The sequence below is a fragment of the Phyllostomus discolor genome, chromosome 6, assembly GCF_004126475.2.
Source record: "Phyllostomus discolor isolate MPI-MPIP mPhyDis1 chromosome 6, mPhyDis1.pri.v3, whole genome shotgun sequence".
Lineage (NCBI taxonomy): Eukaryota > Metazoa > Chordata > Mammalia > Chiroptera > Phyllostomidae > Phyllostomus > Phyllostomus discolor.
The window spans coordinates 50,223,834-50,246,802 of record NC_040908.2 but is presented as its reverse complement, the minus strand read 5'-3'; the positions used below and the strand labels follow the sequence as shown (position 1 = coordinate 50,246,802).

Genomic DNA, 22,969 nt, shown 5'->3' with positions numbered 1-22,969 from the left:
CCTGCATTGCATATCACACATGTATTTGTGACCCCCATTCTCTGGGGGCATCATATTTTATTTTGTCATTTTGGTTTTCTGTATATTGTTTAATTTAGGTTCGTTGGGGAGAAAAGGGCTCCACAGAAGAAGGTGCTAAGTTGGAAAAGGCAAAGAATGCAAGAGTCAAGATGCCAGAGCAAGAGTATGAGTTCCCTGAGCCTCGAAACCTCAACAACAACATGCGTCGGCCCTCATCCCCCCGGAAGTGGTACTCTCCAATCAAGGTGTGTCTCTTTCTACTCAAAAATTCATCCTCACTCCTGATAAAACACTTACATAGTAAGAATCAGACTCCTTGACATGATGAAATAACAAACCAAATTCCAGATTATGGCAGAGGAACAAATTTCTTAAATCATGGACTTAAAAGCATAGGTACTTACTTTTTCTCAATTTTTGCATTCTTAAGGTTGAAAAGTAGGCTTTTTAAAGTCATCATGACAAAGCAGTGGAATGAGAGTGGACTTGGGTAGTGACCCCAGAGGATAAATTTCTACAACATTTCATCGGTAGGCAATTCCATTAAATAACAATGGAGTCTCCTTAACACCTAATCTCTAGTCCTCTTGCCTTAACAAAAGCCCATTCCCTTCCAGCCAGTGCATCAGAACACAGTGGTGGATTGTGTTGGTGTGGATCTAGGACTCATTCTCTCTCACTGTGAGCCAAAGCCCTTTTTTCTTCACCTCTCTCTTCCCCCGCCACAGCACTAGACCTTAAAATCTCTTTAGCTTATTGGCAAGTTTAAACCATAAGAGGCAGTTCATGCTTCCTGAAGGCCTCTTTTCTCTTGCTCTGGGGTACAAATGCCTTTGAATATATGTGATTCATTCAATACCTTTGCTCTTCAGATTTGCCGTTAGCATATGCACTATGCCAGTTGTCAAAGAGCATGAGAAAATCATAGCTTAGAAGACGCTGAGAGAATCTGTCTCCACTCCCTCATTTCATGTAGGAGAAAACTGAAATAAGCAGTTCTTGTCCTTGTGAGGTCCAGAGTCCAAGACCCCAACTCAGGTCTACAGCCTCTAATTCTGTGCTCTGAACAGAACTGCACCAACTTCAAGACCTCCAGTAAAATACTTAATATATGAGCCAGCTGTCATCACAAACACACACACACACAACCCTTTGCATGCACGTGAACATATAACCTACTCCTCTTCCAATGACAGCAAAAATAATATTCATTATTCTCTGAGTTATTTGGACAGCCTTTCTCCTATGAAATCAAAAGAAATAACCTTCTTAAACAGTAGAGTGAAACTTTATTGGCAGTTGTCCCTTCCCTGCCAAGCCAGTTCATGCCTGCACTAATTGCAATATATTTTCATTTTGGTTTGCCATGTTTAAAGCAGTGAAATTCTTTTTTAAGATAAAAGCCCTGAGGCAATGGGTTGAACTCTGGAGAGATGTGGGCAAAATATAGTGTGCTTGACTAACAGCTGTTTGCTTGCAATTATTTTCTAATGCAGAGCATGCAGTGGCGTGCATGCGTGCACAGACAGGAAGGAGCCAAAGAGAATCTCAGAGATGAAGAAGAAAGAGATTTTTCCGTGATGTCGTTTGCAGCCATCTGTACATTGTGACTAACACAACATATCTGGTTATAGCCAGATTTTCATTTCTGTAATCTTGGATGTTGAGAGAACATGAATTCTGTTTGAAGAATCTAATCTGTGCTTGAAAGCATGTTATTCCTCTATTAACTGGTGGTTTAGAACTGAGTTTTATGAAATAAGTAGGGATATGGAGAACTGGGTTTAGAAATCTAAAATTGTTCCCAACACCCACTTGGATTAGTACCAATTTACAAAGTGTTTGTTGGGAACCTGAGTATGCAGAGGTTGCAAAGCTAGCTGAGTATCAGAAGCACCTGGGAGAGCTTTAAAACTACAGATTCCCAGGCCTAATGTCTCAACCTAATGACTTAGAGTCCCCTAAAAAGCTTTCACAGGTACACCGCCCATCACAACTTGCTCACTTATTTTCATTAAGTGAGACTCCTTTTCCCTCCCCCATGCCTCCTTTTCAAATGTCCCATCTAAACTCCCCAAGCAATGCCCTTCTGTTGCCCCAGTTGCCACTCCCACCTCAGCCCCTGCTCTTGAGGCTCCTTCATTGTCACTGTGTTAAATCACTGGTTCTCACTGGTCCCTGGACCAGCAGCATCAGCATCCCTCCTGGAAGTGCTAAAAATGCACGGTCTCAGGTCCCAACCCAGATCTGCTGAATCAACAACGTTGGGGATGGATCCCAGTAATCTGGGTTTTAACAAACTCAGTTAAGAAATTGTCACAGAAGGTCCCAGCCAGCCTTCCACTGGAGGTTTCTTGAGAGCAGGAAATATGGTATCTGGCAAACAGTGCACAATCAAACCTCGTTCATTTGTCAGAAGTCTCAGCAAGAAGACCCACATTAGATTTCACAGTCCATTTTCCACAAAGACAACTGTGGAATTAATGCCAAGTGGCTGAGAATCTCGATCTCAAGGAATCACCCAATCAGCCAGGTGGGAAAGTCCTGTGACCTCGGTGGACTCACCTAGCACCTCAGCAGGACTCCCTTGTTAGGAGTCAGGACATGAGAAATGCCCCTCCTGCTGATGGAGCACCTCATGCCAATGCTTGCTCAGCTCACACTGCTAAGTAGGAAATGTACAATTGCCCATGTTTGTGAATCTTCTTTCCATCAGATTTGACCTCCTGGAAGGCACCAATTATGCTTAACTCCTCTCTGAACTGCCAATAAACAGCACTGTACCTGGCACAGAGTAGAGACTCCACCATCTATTGTTAAAGAGCTGAAGCATAGGATGTAATTATGAAACCATTCCCTGAGCATCACACTGATTAGACTGTCTCCCATGACCCACACATGTTGCTTTGGTACCCCCAGTCCAAGGATAGTAACATTCTTCTTGCCACCCCTACAAGGAAAGCAGAGAAAGAGAGGTCATCTTATGTGTATCTGGGCTAAGTGGGGTAAGGGGAGGGCCGGAACCAGAAGGCTTGAAAATAAAAACACAAAAAGGAATTCAAAAGACAAAATGTACATTGTTTATCCAGAAGAAGGGCAGACTTGCTACCAGAAATTCAGTGTCAGCACAATGCATACTCAGAGGTGAGCCTCATTCTAGCCACAGTGCCTATGGATGTCACTAGGCCTTGGACAAAGCATGTAGCCTCAGGTAGTACCATAAACTCTGCTTCCCTTTCTGAACCATCTCACTGAATTTACCATGATCCTGGCAGGAAACAGAAGCCACGCTCAAAGGATTGAATTAGCATGGGTGTGAAAAAAACTAACATAGGTGTGGGCAGGGCTAAGGAAACCCACAGCAAAGGTGAGACACCTGGGGATAAGCATGCAACAGTGAGAGCTGCTACACCCCTAGGCCTGAGGGCAAGGAAGACAGATGGTGTCACTGGAGCCAATGCCTTAGAGATGAAGCCATCCAATGGGAACTGTGGCCCTGGAGAGGGAGTCAGCAGTCTAAATCTGGCCTGCCACCTGTTTTTGTGTAGTCCACAAGCTAAGAACGGTTTTCACATTTTTAAATGGCTGTGTAAGTACCTACGTATCATAACATCCTGCGTTTGCCTATTGACCTTCAAAGCCTAAAATATTTACTCTCTGGCCCTTCACAGAAAATGTTTGCAGAACCCTGCCTTTTAAGAATGCAGCTGCTGTTGGAGGCAAGGAGTCAAAGAGGGAGTAGAAGGAATAAATACCCCAACCTCCCCCTTATCTTGCCCTCTCATCTCCTTCCGGTGTTGCCTATTGGCCAAACCAAAGAGAAACCAGATGACGCTGTCTGAGGAGGTCAGGCTTCCAAGGCACAGAGCCAAGAAGACAAAGAAACAGAGAGCAAATGGGGGCAGGCAGCTCCCAGAGACAACCCAGTCTACTCACTGCCCCTGCTGTAAACAGGGAGAACAGCCCTCCCAGTGCAAAACTTTCGGGGAAGACTCCTAGTTCCCCAGTGAAAGTGATCAGAATCATATACAGCTTTTAACATATTATGTTTAACTCACGTTTTTCATGCATTTCATGAAATAGATTTGAGCAGCAGACAAGCACACTGGCTAAGCAAACCCAGTGGGAACTCATCAAGAGAAGGAGTCCACAGTGGGCTTCTCTCCACTGTCCCCCAGTCTAATTTAAGGCACTGACCACACTTCACCATTTCTTCATTCCAGGCTCATGACTGTTTGCCCTGAATTTTTCTTTGCTTGGTTTTTACCCCCTGGATTGACAGCACCCCATGTTTCTCATTAAATTGGGACTGACCATTTTAGACAAGTTAAGTAATGCCCAGATATATGGCCACCAGATAGATTAAAACCAGGACTGTTTTCAGGTTCGCTGGAAGGCTTGCAGCCTTCAGAGAAACAATTTTTCTCCTTTTCCAGTAGCCCTTCCACATGACTGGAAATGACAGAAATGACAGCTGAAAGACAAAAGCCAGACCCTGGCGGGCCAGGCAGACTGGCTATCCTCTGCAGGAGCCAGACCAGCCTTGGCTTGTTGCAGGGCCCGGGAGCGGGCGGCCTTCTGTTCATTTTCTGTTAGGCCCACCTGTTGTCCTTGGCTTAACCCTCCTTGACCTTGTAATCAAGCAGCTTTCAGTCATGCAACTGTATTGGATGTGGCTCAGTACATACAACCGAAGCTTCAAATGTTGTCAGATGTACCGTTGATGACAGACACAAAGACCAAGAAAAAAGAGCAAACAAAAATCACCATGTGAGTGTGCACATGCATATGTGTGTAGGAAGAGTTTGCAACTTTATGCATTAAATTATTTCATCTGAAGGGAAGCATGGAGCACAATATTTTCCATCTTTTTCAAGGCATAAAAATTCCAGTGTTAGTGTATAACAGCCCTGTAAGTTGAAATACCCTCAAAATTATCATTCTCTGGCTAACTTCTGCCTAATTAAGGCAGACAAATCAGAAGAGAAGACACAGCAGCTGCTCACCTAAATAAATAAATAAATAAATAAATAAATAAATAAATAGAAAAGAAAAACCCAGCCACAAACACCATGTACCATAGTGCTTTGAATGATGGTGGCATAAACCTTCCTGGAACAATCTTATTATTTAGGAAGAAACAAAAGCTAGAATTTATATAGGACTTTCAGTTTGTCTGGCTTTGTGGAATAGAAGTTATTGGTTATTGGCTGAGGCTGAGGTGCATTGGGAGTCTAGAACTGGTAAATCTCTCATTTTATAGTCAAAATGCATCAACTTCAAATGAAAAAAAGCACAATTCTTAAATGTCAGCTAATCCAGTCAGTGTCAACAGGTGGTTAGGGAAATCTTTTTGCTCCAGAAGCAGGTGGGCATTTCTCCTGGAGAGTGAGGACCAGGATCTTGAAATGCATCCTGTGCAGACATCTTCCTGTGCATGGTGGATGCTCAATTCTGAGCTAAGTAGGGGTTGGAAGAACCCCATGAGTCTCTTCTGGCCCCAAAGGGATGCTGTTTATAAGCACATTAGCTACTGTCTTAAAATGACAGGCTTCTACCTACGTTTCAATAATCTACTCTCCAAGAGCCTTTGATATGCATTTCCCTTTGACTTCAGAGAATTATAAACATACTTATTCTAAAGCTCACGGGCTCCTGCATAAAAAGCTTCCTGGTGTAAGTGTAGAAAGAGATATAAAATGTGTAGATTACCCAGACTGTTTTCTATGCCATGGAGTGGAGGCTTCAGGTTCATTTGTGAGACAGCCAGACCTCAGAACACTGAGGCTTAACTAGAACCAGCTAGTCTCACCTTGGCCAGGAGAATCCAGCAACAGTGATTCACCTGGATGAAGCATGCAAAAGTCAGGAGCAGATCCAGGGCTTTCCATGCATTTGCTCCTTTATTTCTCATAGCAAGCCTCAAAAGTAGAAACTACTGCTACTCCCATTTATAAATAGACCAAGGCACAGAGAGGTTCAGTAACTTGCCCAAATTCACACTGATGCTAAGATGTTTCTTGCTTTATTTTATTAACTGCAATTCATTCACTTAGCCTAGCTATGAAATCTGGTATTAATCAAGTAGGAGAGAGGACAAGGAACCTACAGGAAACTGTTTAGAGTGAGTGCCAAGGTAAGGGCCTGGGCCAAGGCAGCAGCCACAGAGCCGGTGGGACAGGGGTGGACAAGAAGAGGCAACTGGAAAGGTGTTACAGTGAGAATATCCACGAGGCATGATGGAATTGGGAGGTGCGGAGGTGGTGGACGCTGGTCCAGCTTGCCCATCTGGATGGATGGTGGTGCCATGAACCAAGGCAAGATATACAAAAGGAGGAGCAGGTTTGGAGAAAGATAGCTCAACTTGTGATGTTTGGTTTTCAATACCTGTTATACATCTACATCACAGCTGAGATTTAGCAGGTCATTGGATACCCAGATCCAGAGTTTAAAAGTAGACTAAGCTGAAGATAGAATTTGTGAGGCATCAGCAGAAAAGGGAAGTTCAAACCATGAGACTAGATGAGGGTGCTGAGAGTGAGCTCTCAGCCTGGGGGATGGGACTAGAAGAGGGCCCAGGGCAACACCACTGTGGCAACTGTAGGCAGAGGGGAGGAGCAGGCAGAGGCCGAGGGCACAAAAGCCGAAGAATGGTGTACAGAAGAGAGAGGCCCAGCACATCAGATTTCTCAGAAGAATCAGGTAAAATGAGGCACACGGTTGGCTGAGGCACTGGCACTCAGGATACCATGGGTGGCCTCCGATGAAGTGTTGGAGCCACTGAGCACTGCCAGAGAAGCCAGACCATGCCATGCTGAAAAAGAAGACGTGTGGCTTGAGGGATAAGAGGAAATAAGGTTGGAAAGACACAGAAGAGAGGATGGGGAGCTACATGCTAATGAAGTTCAAATCTTTGGGCTCTTATACTCTGCATTACATTCTTTTTCATCTGTCTACAGAGGCTCACAACAGATCATCTTAATGACTTCACCAGGCTCATAGATAACATTTAATGAATACTTTCTATGAGACGAGCTCCTAACTTCAATATCTAATCGTGAGCCTTATACCAAGTCTATAGGATAGACAGCATCATTATCTTCAATTTAAAGATGGGAACAGTAAGCGTTAGGGTGTTGAAACAACTTGTCCGAGGCTGCAGAGTCAGGGACAGGCAGAGCCAAAATACAAACTCAGGCAGTCTGCATTCAGTCATTTCGTGATTAAATACTACACTATGATCTGTTGACACAAAGAAAAGCATAATTTACAACCCATTTTCCTGGCATTATATATCCAGGTGGCTTCTGCTCTTTTGCCCTGCATGTGGCTTTAAATTTCTGCTGAGTTAATTAATGTGTTTCCACAGCAGCATCTCATTGTTCTTTACTTGTCAAGGAGTGACTAGCACTCAGAATACTGTGGGTGGGCTGATTTATAAAACCAAATACTGTTAGTCCCCCCCAAAAAAGGGAAAGAAAAGGAAAGAGAGGTATTCTTTCAGGAAATCCACCTGGTTATACACTGAAATATAAATGCTTATCCCAAAGAACCTTAAAGGAAAACATGTAACTGATGATTGAAACGGGTTAAATGCAGAAAACCATGCTGAACACAGCACTCTAAAGTCATTTCAAAATATTTTTAGAGGCTTTCATAAATACTTTGCCAAAAAAGATGAGAAACACTACACTTAGCAAAGCAAAATTTAACCCCAAGACCTTGAGCAATAGTTGATAAATGTTCAAGAGCATATTTTTCGTCTCAGAATATAACCCACTAGAAAATAATTTCAGAACACCAAGTCTTCAAGATGATATTCTTTTTATGTTTAAGATTTTATTTATTTATTTTTAGAGAGAGGGAGAGAAACACCAATGTGTGGTTGCCTCACGTACACCCCCTACTGGGAACCTGGCTTGCAACCCAGGCATGTGCCCTAGACTGGGAATCAAACTGGTGACCCTTGATTTGAAGGCCCACGTGCAATCCACTGAGCCATACCAGCCAGGGCTCTAGACGGTATTCGTAAATTAACATTACCACTGTGAAAGCTTTGTGTTGAGGAACTTGAACTCTCTAGACACCCCCAACCTTGCCAGTCCTATCCTGCAAAGATTCTTCCAGACCAGTGTTCTCTAGGGTGCCTGCTTGAGACCCCAGTGGGAAATACATCTTGGCCCAGTATATGCCTGTGTGTGTCTATGTGTGCACAAAGGTACACTCATCGTACACATACCCACACACATTTAACTGAAGCATATCTTTCACAGGATCAACACTTATCCTCACCATGTGCAATTAACTCTAATCTTCTCTTTTCTATCTTATTTTATTTCTTAAAAACTGTGTTGCTTACACACAAAGCTGTTTCACGAGTGCTTAAAGAGTTGCAATCTATAGTTTAGAAACTCTGTTTTAAAAGATCTAAATTCAAGTGCTCCAGACAGAAGAATTGCATGAGGAAGAATCTGCAATTCTTCTGTCTGGAAAGTATATAAGCTTTATAATTAGACGGCCCTGGGGTCTAATCACACCTCTCCAATGAACAAGCTGTGTGCCTTGGACAAGTTAGTTGATCTCTCTGACCCTCCATTTCCTCTCCATAAACCTTTGGGACTGCTGGGAGAATGAAATGAGAAGACACCTGTAAAAGCACCTAACCCAGAACTTAGTAGCACTGAATCCATTCATTCATCCAACAGATCTTTACTGAGCATTAGATGTTGACTTAAGGGTTGGGCAGAGCCAGTGACACCTCTGCTTTCCCAGGGCTGGCATTCTGGTTGGCAAAGACGGTAAGCAAACAAACATAGACTACATCAGGGAATGATAAGGGCTGTGCTCGTTTCCTATTGCTGCTGCAACAGATTACCATAAACCTACTGTCTTAAACAATACAAATGTACTATCTTACGGTTCTGGAGGTCAGAAACCTAACATGGGTTGCATTGAGCTAAAATTAAGGTGAGGCCAGGGCTGCATTTGGTTTGGGTTTTTTTGGAGGCTTTAGAAGAAAAATTACTTCCTTGCTTTTTCAGTATTCTAGAAGCAGCCACACTCACTGGCTATAGCCCCTCCCATCTCCAAAGCCTGCAACAGTCGCTTGAGTCCTTGTCACTTGAATCATTCTGACTTTGCTCCTATGGGCACATCCCCTTCTCTGCCTCTGACACTCCTGCCTCCCTCTGTTAAGGACCCATGTGGTTAGACTGAGTCCACTCGGTAACCCAGAATCTTCATGTCAAGATCCTTACATTAATCACATCTACAAAGTTGTTTTTGCTGTGGAAGGTAACATATCCACAGGTCCCAGAAAATGGGATGTCGCCTTTGAAGGTGGGGCGAGGGGATGTTTCTGCCTACCACAAGAGAAATGACAAAAAATAAGGCAAAGTAAAGGGGACTTCTGCCTGTCGATGGAGTCACCAACCAGGGGTAATAGTAAGAACAAAGCCGAAAAAATGTCTTTTTTTTATTTAGTATTTGCAATGGCAGGAACCAGCCTTCATTCAGCAGGTCTAGGGCACTAGAATGGCCAGAGGCATGAGACAGCTTTTATCGTATACTCTTCTCAGATACAGTCAGTTACTGGGAAAGCACTCTTCTCAGATACAATCAGTACCTGCAACTCCAGAGAAGTTGTGAATTGAATAATCTGTGATTTTTGGCAATATGTCCCTCAATTCTTGGGTTCCTAAGCAAGTCATAGCTGCAGAGTGAGCCTAGGGAACAGCCAGGTATCTGCATCCCAGGGACCTCCCATTGGTCTTGCCCGCTAGACACTTCTGTTTAGTAATTTTGCTGGATGTGCCTCCATTGCTTTCATTTGCAAACTCTGGGCATGAAGTTGGGGGCAGGGGGTCAACTAATGAAAGTTGAAGATAAACAGTGGAAGTTCAAAGGATACACTTGTGTTAGGGTATGCCCAGAAATGTGGCAAGGACAAAAGCCAATGGCCTAAATGGACATCCCTGTGTTTGTGAACTTGGGGCTGCACTGAAGCATCAGGGTCCTCAGTTCAGTGTCTCTGCTCCTGTGTTTGGGGATGAGAGAATCACTTACCTAGTCATGACCACATGGCTGGCACTGTGTTGGTCACACAATCAAAGAAGCATGGAAATCCCTACAGGTCTGTGCTGGCCATGTGTAATCTTGGTGCATTTTTTTTTTTCAGGGAAAACTCGATGCCTTGTGGGTCCTGCTAAGGAAAGGATATGATCGCGTGTCCGTGATGCGTCCACAGCCAGGAGACACGGTAGGATTCAGTAATGGTGTCACACATACACACAGTCTTCTTCTGTCTCCCTGTCTCTGTGGAGCTAGAATAACTCTAAGTAAACAAATCCGGCTGTTATGTCATGCAGTGACAAATAAGACAGTAGTTTTCAAAATCCTGTGTTATGTAGAACATTGAGTTTTGACTTGCTTTTATGAAAAGAATTCTGGCAGAAATAGATTGGGTTTAGCTTCCTAGGACTGGAACTTAATGTACAGGTATGGTGAGTAAATACAGACAGGCTGGTTCTTACTTCGGGCCGCCCCAGGAGAGAGGCCTGCTGCTCCCCGCCACTCCGGGCAGTGGTGACAAACAGGATGCCAGAGCCACAAGACAGGGCAAGGAAACAGGGACCACAGAAAACCCCCACCATCTTCCAGCAGGTGTTGGGCCCAAATGGTCCTAAATCACAGAAGGACCTTCTACCCTGGTAAGATTTGACTGAAAACTGTCCGGGCCAAGCATGGAGCACCTCCAAAAACAAGGATTTGGAAAGGGAGGAGCCAGCAGAGACCTGAGAAGCCATCTGCCCCTGTCTTCATTTTGTAAATGAGGACAGTGAGGAGCTGAATCACTTGTTTTATTCATTCAGTATCAACACTGGAAATAGCCTTGGTTCTGCTGAAGGCACAGCATTGCTGTGAGAACAAGTCTCTCTTCCATACATTTAACAGAGCAAAGCTTGGAGCCCACCTCTCCCTCAACTATCAGCAACCTTCACCTCCCATCTGCTTCTCAAGGAATCAGGCACATTCACCCAAAAGCAAGATGAAGGTGTCTAATTTAGAACTGTCTTCAAATCAGGCAGAGTGGGACTTGAATCTGACTTCCTTCCTGGTTGGAAGTTAACTCTAGGCAAGTCAATTAACCTCTCTGAACTTGATCTTTATAAAGCAGGTGATAATAACTACTTCATAGTGTGACTGGTTGGAGAAGGTAATGTTACAAAGCATTTGGCCAACATGGAACACATAGGCATGCTCAGTCCATGGCAGGTATTTGTTTTGTGCTTTTCTACAGTCTGCAGAGGAACGATGCAAAAATCCAAACCACAATGCAGCCAGCGTGCATTGAATGTGCGGTATCTTAGCTGCATCCACTCTTCAACATGGCACAGCTAATAAAACAGGAAAGCAGAGCCTGTTAGGCAGGACCCTCTCATTCACACCTGGTGACAATGGAAGGTTTGTAGCTGAGGAGATTTGGTCTAAAGTGTCATTGTTTGTGCAAGCTACTGCCCAATTAACTGTTCCTGATCCAGGTTGTGGCAGGGACAGCAGGCCAGTATGACATGTAACAAACCAGGTCATAGAAATGCTGGGCCACAGTGGCCCTTATGACATTTGGATTTGGATTTTGTCTATGAAAGCCAACAAGAAGACATTGCTATAGCAAATTTTATTTTATTTTTTAAGATTTTATTTATTTATTTTTAGAGAGAGGGGAAGGGAGGGAGAAAGAGGAAGAGAAACATCAATGTGTGGTTGCCCTTTCACATGGCCCCCACTGGGGACCTGGCCTGCAACCCAGGCATGTGACCTGACTGGGAATCGAACCAGTGACCCTTTAGTTCGCAGGCCGGCACTCAATCCACTGAGCCACACCAGCCAGGGCTGCTATAGCAAATGTTAAAGTACGAATTCTACAGTTAAGAGAAATGAGCCTATGCCATAAACTTTATACCCAGGGTGGTATTTGGCCTTAAAAGTTGTATATCTGGTTTCTGTGGAAAATTAAATTTTCTTTAGCATGTATGGGATTCATCTAACAGATGAAGAAAAAAAAAACAGTAAGCCACCTCAGTCAGGGTCAGCAGTGCTATTTTTTGTGATAGAATGTTCTAGTCCAGTATACAAGCCCATTTCAGAGGAACTGAAAAACATTTCCACCAAATCTGTTAACATTTCATTCTCCCTGACCAGTTTGGCTGAAACAAATTCACAAGCTAGGTCAACCTGAGAAGTAGAAGGGGTTTGGAAAGAGGAGGGGTAGAAAGAAATATTATCATATGTAAGATATAAGAACCAACTGGGGCAAAAGCCTGATTGAAAAAATCCAGCAACAATGAAATGAAAACATAGAATTTCCTCTAATAAATAACATCTAAATTGAATCTCTCATTTACTACTTCTGAAGATGTTCTGTATGCTTTTAAGAAACACAATACCGCCTTGAATTTTCATTCTCCAATCACAAAAAATAGTAGGTTCAAAGTCCAGGAGGTCTTAGACTTAGGACATAGTTGATTCAGTTCTGTCACAAATTATGGTTGTCACCTCCTTTCAAAAGGGCTTTCTTTATAAAATTCTATAGCACATGGGAGAAATAGATGCAGAGAATTGTGTCCATGTAGTCATGACAATGGCCACAAAAATCTTGTTGCACACACAGAGTTACACAAGAAAGGTCACAGATCAGTTAGGAACAAGAATTCAAAGCTGCCTTGTGGCAATTCAGAAGAGAATTCAAGAGAAGGGAAGACTATATTGTGTCTTTGTCTGTATGCTTATTCTGTTTTGTTTTGCATTACTGTAAGAGATTTTCAACAAACCTACTTACACGGTGATGACTCTTAAGAATTCCTCAGCACTGATTTATGGGGCTGACCACATTTTCCATAAACTCAAAATGACTACATCCAGGCATGTCCTCATGAACATGAGTCATAGGTTCTGGATTTTTTGGAAAAAAAAAACAAAAAAACAAAAAACAAAAACAAAAATCACCTAATTACTTTCTCAGTTGATTCTGAATTCTTTCAAATGCACACACACCTCACAGAAACCTGGCAATTCTTCCTTCTCAGTTCCTGTGTCCTCCCCCCAGTTAACCCTACAGATTCAGACTCATTCTCATCAACAGCGCTTTTGAGGCTGCTGAAAGGGCTGAGCACCTGCAGGCCCCACTGCAGAGCAGGTGGTAGGGGAGGATCGAGCCCACAGCCACACCCTTCCCTGGGAGAGGTGCCTACCTCCTCAGAGCTGCCCAAGCCTTAGGTCAGAGAGAACACAAATGGGACGACAGCAGGAGACCTGAGTGCTTCCTGTCTGCCACCACTCACCTCTCCCTTTCTGCCTGGGGTGGGCTCACAGTCCTGTTTTTCCTTAGAGCCCACCAGGAAGTCCTGGGCCAGCGTAAGCTAGAAGGTGCCAGAAGAAACCACTTAGGTAGCAAACTGGCAACACATCTGATCCTAAAATTCAGAGAGTTCACTGAGTATATCCTTTGCTTAAACCATCCTCCCACATACACGCTTCCAGTGTGTAGCTTCTGCTGCGCTCTTTCTAAAACAAATCTCAATATGCCCTGCCAAGGCTTCAGATTGCAAAGACGAGGAAAAATCCCAGAATCTGCAGCTTGATTTAGAAAGGCCTCCCTTTCCATCTCATCCGCTGCTCACCTCAGGTTCTCTCATCACTCCACAACTGCCCCGACTGCCTGGAATTGCTCACCATTCCCTGAGCAGGCCAGAAGCGTTCAAGTCTCTGTGCCTTTTCATATTCTGGTTTCCCTGCTGGAAATGCCTTTTCTCTACCTAGTAAACCATCGCCTCAGCAATGTTGTTTGTTGTTCTCTGCAACCACGGAGAGTTGCTGTCCAGACCCACACTGTACAGGGGCACTGCCCCAGCAGCAAGCATTCAGACACCAAGCAAAGTATGGAGATCAGAACCTGTGTCCCCTGAGCATTTTCCAGGATGGTCTCCAAGACTTCCTGCACACCTGGACACTCTTTGAGTTTAGAAGATTGGCTCACCTTTCAAGGACAAATGTGGAAGGGATTCAGAATTTTCATCTGAGAAAGTTTTAAAGGCACCCTCAGTGCATTTTAATTTGGTCCTGTCTCAGTCATCACATTATGCGTTCCATCTTGTAAACTTCTTTAAAAATCACTTAACCACATTGAAGGAATAATCTTTCCACGTCACCACATATCTTGGTATAATATCATTTTAATGACCGTGTCATATGCTATTGTCTATGACAAAATATTTCTGCCTGTGTTCTCCTTTTAGACATTTATTTCTAAATGTTTACTGTTATAAATGAATCTTAAATCTGTATCCTCGTTATCAAAGTAGTATGCACATTCATGTACGTTTCCTTAGAATAAGTGTCCAAAACACAACAGCACGCAAAACTGTGAAGCTTTGATACATGTCACCAAACTGCCCCCTGAAACAGTGTGTGGGGTAGCCCGTATGTCCACATCTACAAAAGCCCATCTCCCCAGATGTTCACCGATATTATTAAAGTTAGCTATTTGATAGGTGCTTTTTATTGCACCACCTAATTTTATTGAGGTGGAGCAATTTTTTAAGGGCTTATTTCCTCTTTTATCAATTCTATATACATGCCCTTGGCCATTTTTCAATTTTAGAATTGATTTCGTATGTCCATTTGCTCCACCATCTTTGTGCATTCGTGTTTCAAGAGCCTCATATGTGTCAGATGTTGTGCTGTGCACTAAGTACATGGTCCTTACCTTTTGACACTTAAAGTCTAATGTTATGTACAGAGTCAGAGTTTTTCCCAGTCTGTTATTTACCTTTTAGCTTTTTAAGAAATATATTAAAGTTATCTATAATTTCATAGTCAAATCTATAAATCTTTGTAATGTCTGCCTTTGGTGTCAAACTGAGCATTGTCTTCCCTACTCCAAGAGAACATAAATTTTCACAAAAATTTTCTTCCACTGTTTCTGCTCCCTCTGACTTAGCTTTGAGTGGTAGTGTGAGTTGGCACCTTTTCTGTATCTTCCTAGGTACTTTATTGTATATCTGGGGAAAGTGCCTTTGGGAGCTATCAGCCATTTGTTATATTAAACTAGAAGTCCTGGAGCATTATCTGAATGTCTTTCAAGTATGGTGTGTGACTTGGATTTACTCTGGGTCATCCCAAAGGACAGCACTAGAGCCACAGGTAGAAGGTACAGTGAAGCAGACTTCATCTTAAAGAATTGAAGGACAAGAGTTTCGACAACAGAATGGACTGCCCCAGACACAACCGAGCTCCTTGTTACCCAACAGGGACGAAACCAGTTAAACCACATGGCCAGGACTGAACTTCCTAGAGCAGTTCAGTGGTTCTCAAACTTGAGCACAGAGTAGCCTAGAAGGTTTGTTAAAACACAGATTGCTGCGTTTCTGATTCAGTGGCTTTGGAGTGGGGCCTGGGGATAAACATCTCTAACACGCTCCCCAGTGATGTGATGCTGCTGCTGTAGGGACCCCACTTTGAGATCCAGAGAGATAAACGAAACTAGATGGTTTCAAGGTTCCTCTAGACCTGAGAGCTTTGGGTTCTAAGCCAACATTTCTATACCTGTTTGACCGCTGATCCACCAGTTTCCCATATTTCTCCATTGAACACTTACTGACATGATTGGGGGTTAACTAGCTTAGCTGAAATGAAAATATTAAGCTCCCATCAGTTGGAAAGAAATCCTTCCCAACTGCAGAGAGTTCTGTTCCTGGATTACTGATTTCAAACACAGAGATACAAGGGAACGCCCCATGGAATTCACGCCCCACAGAATTTCATGGAATCCAGTGGTCTTCAACCTGAGGAGTTTTAAAACGTGGATGCCAAGGCCCCACCCCCAAGGTTTGATCTAATTTGTCTGGGATGACATCTGGCAGTGGGGTTTTGAAACCTCCCAGGTGATTCTAATGGGCAGCCAGGGTGAGAATCAGTGATCTGGTCCAATTCCTTGTGTTTTATCCAGAGCAGCATCTTCCCTTTCCTTCTGGAAACAATTCAAAGGCAACTCCCCATAATCTTTAGAAACCCTATGCCTGTCTCATAGGCATAAGGGAAATGGACGATTATAATCTTCATGTACTTTCAAGTCCCTTTCCTATCAAGAAGGTGGTTAACATAGCTTCTGGCTGCTGTACTATTACTACTCCTTGGGTAAAGAGGATGGGGGAAAGAACACAGAATTCTGCCTCATATGTCTTTTTGGATGTAATTCAGTCAACATACCGACCAGTCCAAACCCTCTCCAGTCATTTTTACCCCGATTCAAACCCCACCTCCCATCACCAGCTCTGGGAGAAAGCCACTGGGGTTGGCTGTCTTCTTTGTTTTCAGCTGCTTCAGCTGCTTCATTTCTCCCAGATCTGGCATCGGGAGGTGGGTACATTCCATCACTATCAGCACAAACAAAATGCTGAGGCACACTGAGCCTGTTTTGCAAGGCTGAGCCTCCTAAATTCAGAAGAGACCCAGGAAACACACACATAAATGTACATAAACAATGTTTGAAACTCATCTGAAGCACAGAGGTTGTGAAATCCTCTCCCACAGCTCTAGCCCCGGGGCTGCTGTTGTGCAGCTGTTACCAATAAGGGAACTTCCAGTCACATGGGTACCAAGTCTTCCTACTGTTGCAGCAGTGAGAATGGTCTGGGGCAAGTTACCTCCAGGGGGAGAGGGTATCCTCACTAGGTCCTTCGAAAGCAGATGAGCCTCCTGTCACATAAGCAGACTCAAGAAAAGTGTCCTGCGTTTCTCTCTCTTCTCTCCCTCCATCACATTCCCTGCATTCCCTGCTTGTACCTCCCCTTCACCCTGGCTGCCTTTCCTCAGTCTTTCACCAAACATCCATTGTGCTCTCACTAAGAGCCTGTCACTGGACCGGGCACCAGGGACACCAATTTGAAGAGGACTTCATTTTGGATTCTAGAGTTCAATGTATGACCTGGAAAAGGAGAGAGGGTCTAACATCATACTAACTGCACATAGTTATAGAAACACAAACCCTCTAAGTCAGGGTGGGAAAAGAAAAAGGGGAACACGAAGGAAACTTAGGAGGAACAGCCAGAGCAAGAGAAGATGTGATAGGAGAGTCTGGAGTCATGGAAATGGAGAGAGAATGATACATCACGGAGGAGGGTGAGGTCAACAGTGATGGAAAATTTAGATGCAAACTGACACCAGTCCTCTAATTAGACTAGTAGTTAGAAGGTCATGGTAACCTTGGTGACTGAGGTTCATGGGAATGATGGGGGCAGGGGAGAAGCTTAGCAGAAAATAGGAGGTGATGGCATTGAAAAAAGGCTCTTTGGTTTATGAAAATGGAGACTTCAGCATGATTAAGTGCTCATGACGGAGGCCCAGGAGAGGAAGAGGTGGGGGAGAAGTGCTCATTGATGTAGAGCAGGAGCCCTGAGAAGAGCTAAGAGGACCTAGAGAGCAGGAAATGTCATTCTTTCTCAGTGATGTGGGTGGGCTGTCAGGTATGGGTGAAGGAGGGAGGGCAGGAAGCTAAGGAACCTATTTCAAAGCTTCTGTGATGAGGATAGTGGAGTGGGGCAGATGTGGGGCAGCTGCTAAGAGAGAGGATGAGGAAGAAACCAGCCACACCTCCAGAATCCCATGGCTCCTCTCTGGCAGCGTTTTCTTTAGTTTTAGGTAGGTGTCTCAGTTTCATGCAAGAAGTGTGGGTAATTCAGGATGCAATATTACAAGCAATTCCCTTGAAAATTCTACCTCCAAGAGAACCCCCTATCAGGTCCCTTGAATATATTGCTGTAGGTTTATTTCTCAGTGGCAGAGTGGAAATAATGACCTTCCCTACCCATGATATTCCTGCATGAGTATCAATGATTTTAAAGTAGATGTGTGTGTCTGTGTCAAGAAATGAACATTCACATTTGAACTATGTCGGTGAAACAACACATCCACCTGACCTCAGTACCAGCACGTTAAATTTCTAACAGCTTGGTGAAACTTGATCATTTGTGTATCCAGAATGCACAAAATTGGCTGACGTTCCATAGGAAATTCCTCTGGGTCCTAGTTGTTATCATCATTTTTTTTCACAGAGAAACCTGTGTTTGAAACTCCTGACTTCTGTTTTCCTCTGAATGTGCTTCATTGCATCTCTAGTAAACTCCTCTGTTCTGACCACACTGAATGTTAAAAGTACACAGAGCAAATCCAAGCACAGGACATTTTCACTCCTTTCACTAAGTACATTCATACAAGGCAGTGGTTGCTGACATGCTGGGAAGGGCTCTGTAGAAAAGACAAACAAGCATGAGGTGTGGTCCTGATATCAAAGAATTGGACTGCTGGTTGAGGAGACAGAATGGATGACGGTCAAGGTAACTCCCTGAGCAGAGCAAGAGAGAGCTGAAGGAAAAAAGAGCAACAGAAGAAAGACAGCCCGAGCTGACAGGAGACCTCCTCATGTACTGGTAGGACTTGAATTGGGCTTTGGAGGAAAGTTGGGATTTGGTTGAGCAGACAGAACATAGAAGGGCCAAGGGAGCAGGTCTTCTGAATCAGGATGCAGCCCCTGAGTGCCTGTGGCCAACCTGCAGAGCAGTGAAGAGGCCTCTCAGGCTGGAGTAGAGGAAGTCAGAAGTGCCCCATAGGGCTGGAAGGTGAATGTGAATGAGAGTTCACCACCTTGATGGTTGGACTGAAAGGTTGGGACTTGTTCATAATTCTACAACCATTATAAGCTAATCTTCATCTAGGACTAATGTTATAGTGCCAAAGTATATAGCATGTTAAGAAATTTAATGCAACACAAAGTTTCTCAAAAGTCTTACAAAGCTCTGGTCTGAGTAGATATTAATAGAGATTTTAGTTGTTTTAAATTTATGTATAAAATGTGGCCACAAATATCTTGCAGAACAACTAGATTAAAGCATCCTACCAAAGGTCAGAAACAGTGCATCTAATGTGTTGGTAAATAGTTAATCAGCTATTACAAAGGTCCAAACACAGATCATTAGGCTGGAACTTAAATGGCAATGCAGAGTATGGTAAGACAGATGAAAGTAGCACTATCTCCATGCAGCATGACGTGGAAAAAGTGAACAATTGTCTTAGCATCAGAGGACTCAAGTTAAGTCCCATTTAAAGTTAAATCCCTGCCTGTGACTTTAGTTACATTAACCAGCCTCACTGAGCTTTAATTTCCTCATGCATGAAAATGATCTCATAATCCCTACTCCCTAGGCATTATCAGTATTAAATAAAATGACAATCCTGTAAATAATTCAAACAGATGGGGTTCATTTTCTTCCCCTCTTTCCCCAGAACACTGTGACTGATTTCACAGTTTAGTTACATCTCAACACATGTGAAAAATTTTTCAGAATTAGTCTCATGTTTAAATCAGTGGTGACTAAAAGAATCAAGTATCTACAAATTGAAGTCTTCATGTGAAAATCAATCTTTTCTTGCACAATAGACAATAAGCTTTATATTGGCTTTTTACATTAAAGAAACAAAGAACTTCAAAATTTCTGTCAGTATCTGACACCACATTGTAAGTCCCCAACAACTCTGAAAAGAAAGTCCAATTTGCTGGCCACTGACTCCTGACCCCTTATAAACTTTTGTAAGAGTAGGTCATTTTTTAAAAAGGTGGGGAAAAGCAAATTATAGGAAATGTTCCTAGAGGGTGTGATTTGTTTTGGCATAGCACCTCCCTTGGATGTTTGAATTCCCGGTAGGATTTATTCAGTTCTCACCCTTGGAAATCTTTCCTCCACTGTCTCATTGGAGAGGGAGATGAGTACTTAGCATTTTTGGCTTTCTTCCTTGAATTTGAAAAATAAAAAGTTCAAGGCACCCTCTGTCCACAGCAAAAAACAAACTGTATGCAAAACCTGCCAAGTTAACTTGCTTCAGAGAAGCCAAATTTAAAGTTGATGATGCAAAATATACCATCTTGAGATTTTTTTCTTGCACCAACTTCTTTCCCCCTCAGTAGGAGGTCTCTGAATAAATAAATATGGAGGCAACTGATGTGGTTGAGGGCTCTCTTTCTCTCTTCCAATCTTCTAAACTACCTTTTCCCACATGCATACACTTGCACACACCCATCATCATCATCGTCATCATCGTCATCATCATTATTTTATAGCTTCTTTTAGGATTTTCACCTTAAAATTGCCTCATCTCCCAAACAGCTGCAGCAACAGAAGGTCAAGCCCTGGTATCAAGCTGCAAACAGCAAACAGGGGAGCTATACAGAGGCTGAATGAGACAGGGCTGGGTAATAAAGACACCCCTGTTCAAATTTTCTGACCTCATTTTTTTCCTCGCAAACAGAATCAGGATTGAGGGAGGTAGGACTTGGTTCTAGGGTCAAAATTTCACCCAACTGCATAACATTTTAGGAATTTTGCTGCTTGTTCAAACATGATGTCTATGTCTGGCCCATGTCTGCAGCGGGCCAGTTCCTGCAGCTGAGGACACTGGGAGAGATCATCTCTAGGGACAGTCTAACTCTGCAATAGCCCTCAATTGAGAATCATCTCTCCTTAGGCTGATGGGAAGTTCTGTTTTGGCCTGCAAGAGTTCTGTTGAGTCATAAATAGCAAAATCTGACCAGGAGATAGCCTTCCAGAATTCACAGTGTGGAGAAGAGCCAGCCTGCTATAGACTAGCCATCCATACCCAAATCCATCCCACCTCAACCTGACCCTCAGTATCAGTAATAGATTGGGAATTCCACATAATCCCAGCCCCTTCGGTTTTGAGGTAAGGAAATTGAGGTCCAGAAAGGAGATGGAGAAACTTCTAGAACTTCCTAGTACATGTCCTCCTTTGCTCTCCATCACTACCTTATACCCTTTTTGCATATTGGGAAGATGAGGCTCAAATAATAAAGTCCCTGCTCTGAGATCACAAAGGGAATTAGTGGAAATGGCAGGACCAGAGCCCACAACCCTACAATGCCTGTCTTGAGTCCTCACTCCAGGCCAGGAGAAGAGGGTGGGAATTGTAATTAGGCTTGATTTCTGGTAGAGAAGTTAGGACAATACCCACATTTGGAAGGCAGAGCTTGTCCTTGCCACCCAACCACCTCCATTTCTATCCCTACCTTTTTGCACATCCCAACACCTTTACATTTTTATACCCTGCCCAAAATGACATCTCCACTGGCACCCTCCCAACTCTGGCCTGGCTTCTTGCACAGTGTGCTGTGTTTTCAAACTACCTCATGTGTTTTTTTAGCTCCCTGGCTCCACCTTTCCCTGCCTTCCCCTTAACTGCCAACACTGCGCCTAGGACAGGGTACACCCTCTCCTTCAAAAAATAGGCCTTGAGCTTCTACTATCAGGCACCCACTAGGCAGACAGTCAAGGGGGTTAGCAAGAATGAGGCAAGATCCCTTCCCTTGTGGGCACATGCGTTTAAGCACTAAGAAAAACACTAAATTGCAACTCGATGTGATGAGTGGTATGGGGGAGGAGTGTGGGGTTCCATGGAAGCATAGAGCAAGATTTGACCCAGACTAGGGGATCAGGGAAGACTTCCAGAAAGAAGAGACCATTTGGCTGAGACCTAAAGGATGAACTCTCATGGTAAAGTGAAGGAAAGGCCTTCTGGTTGGAAGGAACCGCAGGTGTGAAGGCCCAGGTGGGGAGAAAGTGGAGGAGGAGGCCCAGGCTGACAGGAGAGAGAGGGAAGAAAAAGCATCCACACCCCACCTTCTGTCTCTGCCCTCTCCAACCTTTAGTCTACTCCCTCCTTCATCCTTCCTGTGCTCAGCTGAAGTCCTGCTTTCTCCAAGGCCCTCCCCTAATCCCTGCTCACTGTCCAGCCCTTCCTTTTTCCTGTGCTTACAGCTACTGCCACCAAGTTTAGCACCACTTTAAGTCAGTGCTGACTTTCCCTCCCTGAATAAGCTCTAAGTGGCTTGAAGAAAGGGATCAGAGTTCATACTGTTTTACTTTCGCTTACAGAATGAAGCCATGAAGACATGGCTTAATTTGTTTCCTTGTTCCAGGGATTATTACTTTTGCTGCAACCCCTTGGTGGTCACAGCGGCTTGTGAACTCTTACAATATAATGTTCCCTTCATAGACAACTGCATGTTAGTAGCAGACAAAAATGTCTCAATAGAGCCCTGGCTGGCGTAGCTCAGTGGATTGAGCGCGGGCTGGGAACCAAAGTGTCCCAGGTTCAATCCCTAGCCAGGGTACATTCCTGGGTTGCAGGCCATAACCCCCAGCAACCGCACATTGATGTTTCTCTCTCTCTCTCTCTCTCTCTCTCTCTCTTTCTCCCCCTCCCTCCCTCCCTTCCCTCTCTAAAAATAAATAAATAAAATCTTTAAAAAAAAGTCTCAATAAACCTTCTGCCTTTTAATAAAGAGAGAGTTCTCAAAGTCTTCTAGGGGCCTCTCTAGATAAAATAAGGCTGATTCCAGGTATTAAAGCACTAACCTTTTATTACAATTGCTCTTTATACTTTTTTATCTTTGCCATTTATTAACTTCAACAATTTAAAATTTGTTTGAAAGTAGAAAGCTTAATAGAAAAACAACCCTCTAAGACTTTACTAGTTTCACTTTACAAATTCATCCTTAGGATGTCTGTTTAATATTTTAGTGTTTTTCCATCTTTTCTTTTTGGCTAATGCCATCAAGAACAAAGTGCTGTGAATCCACAGAGACGGCAAAGTTAGCTTTGGGCGTGTTCACTCCTAGCCTTCAGCACCTCCTTGCATTCCTCTGTTTCCTCCAACATCTGGCTGGGTTGCCCCATTGAATGGTGTGGCCCTGGCAGCTGGCACCCAGGCACTGGCCTCCACCGTGACATAGCTACTTTTCAAGGACTCTGTGGCTCTGACTTGAATACAAGTTCCAAGAGGGAGTAAATTTTGTGTAAGCTTTTCCATAGTTTCTACTGCT

At 43.6% G+C, this 22,969-nt stretch overlaps 1 protein-coding gene across 1 annotated transcript in view; it reads left to right on the top strand.

The window, feature by feature from the left end:
• The window catches only part of ANTXR1 (ANTXR cell adhesion molecule 1), a 230,344-nt gene that overhangs the window by 167,741 nt on the left and 39,634 nt on the right, over positions 1-22,969 (top strand). Inside the window, exons 16-17 of the mRNA XM_028514747.2 lie at positions 99-266; positions 10,199-10,279. Of these exons, the coding sequence (XP_028370548.1) occupies positions 99-266; positions 10,199-10,279 (249 nt within the window). The remainder of the gene's footprint in view (positions 1-98; positions 267-10,198; positions 10,280-22,969) is intronic.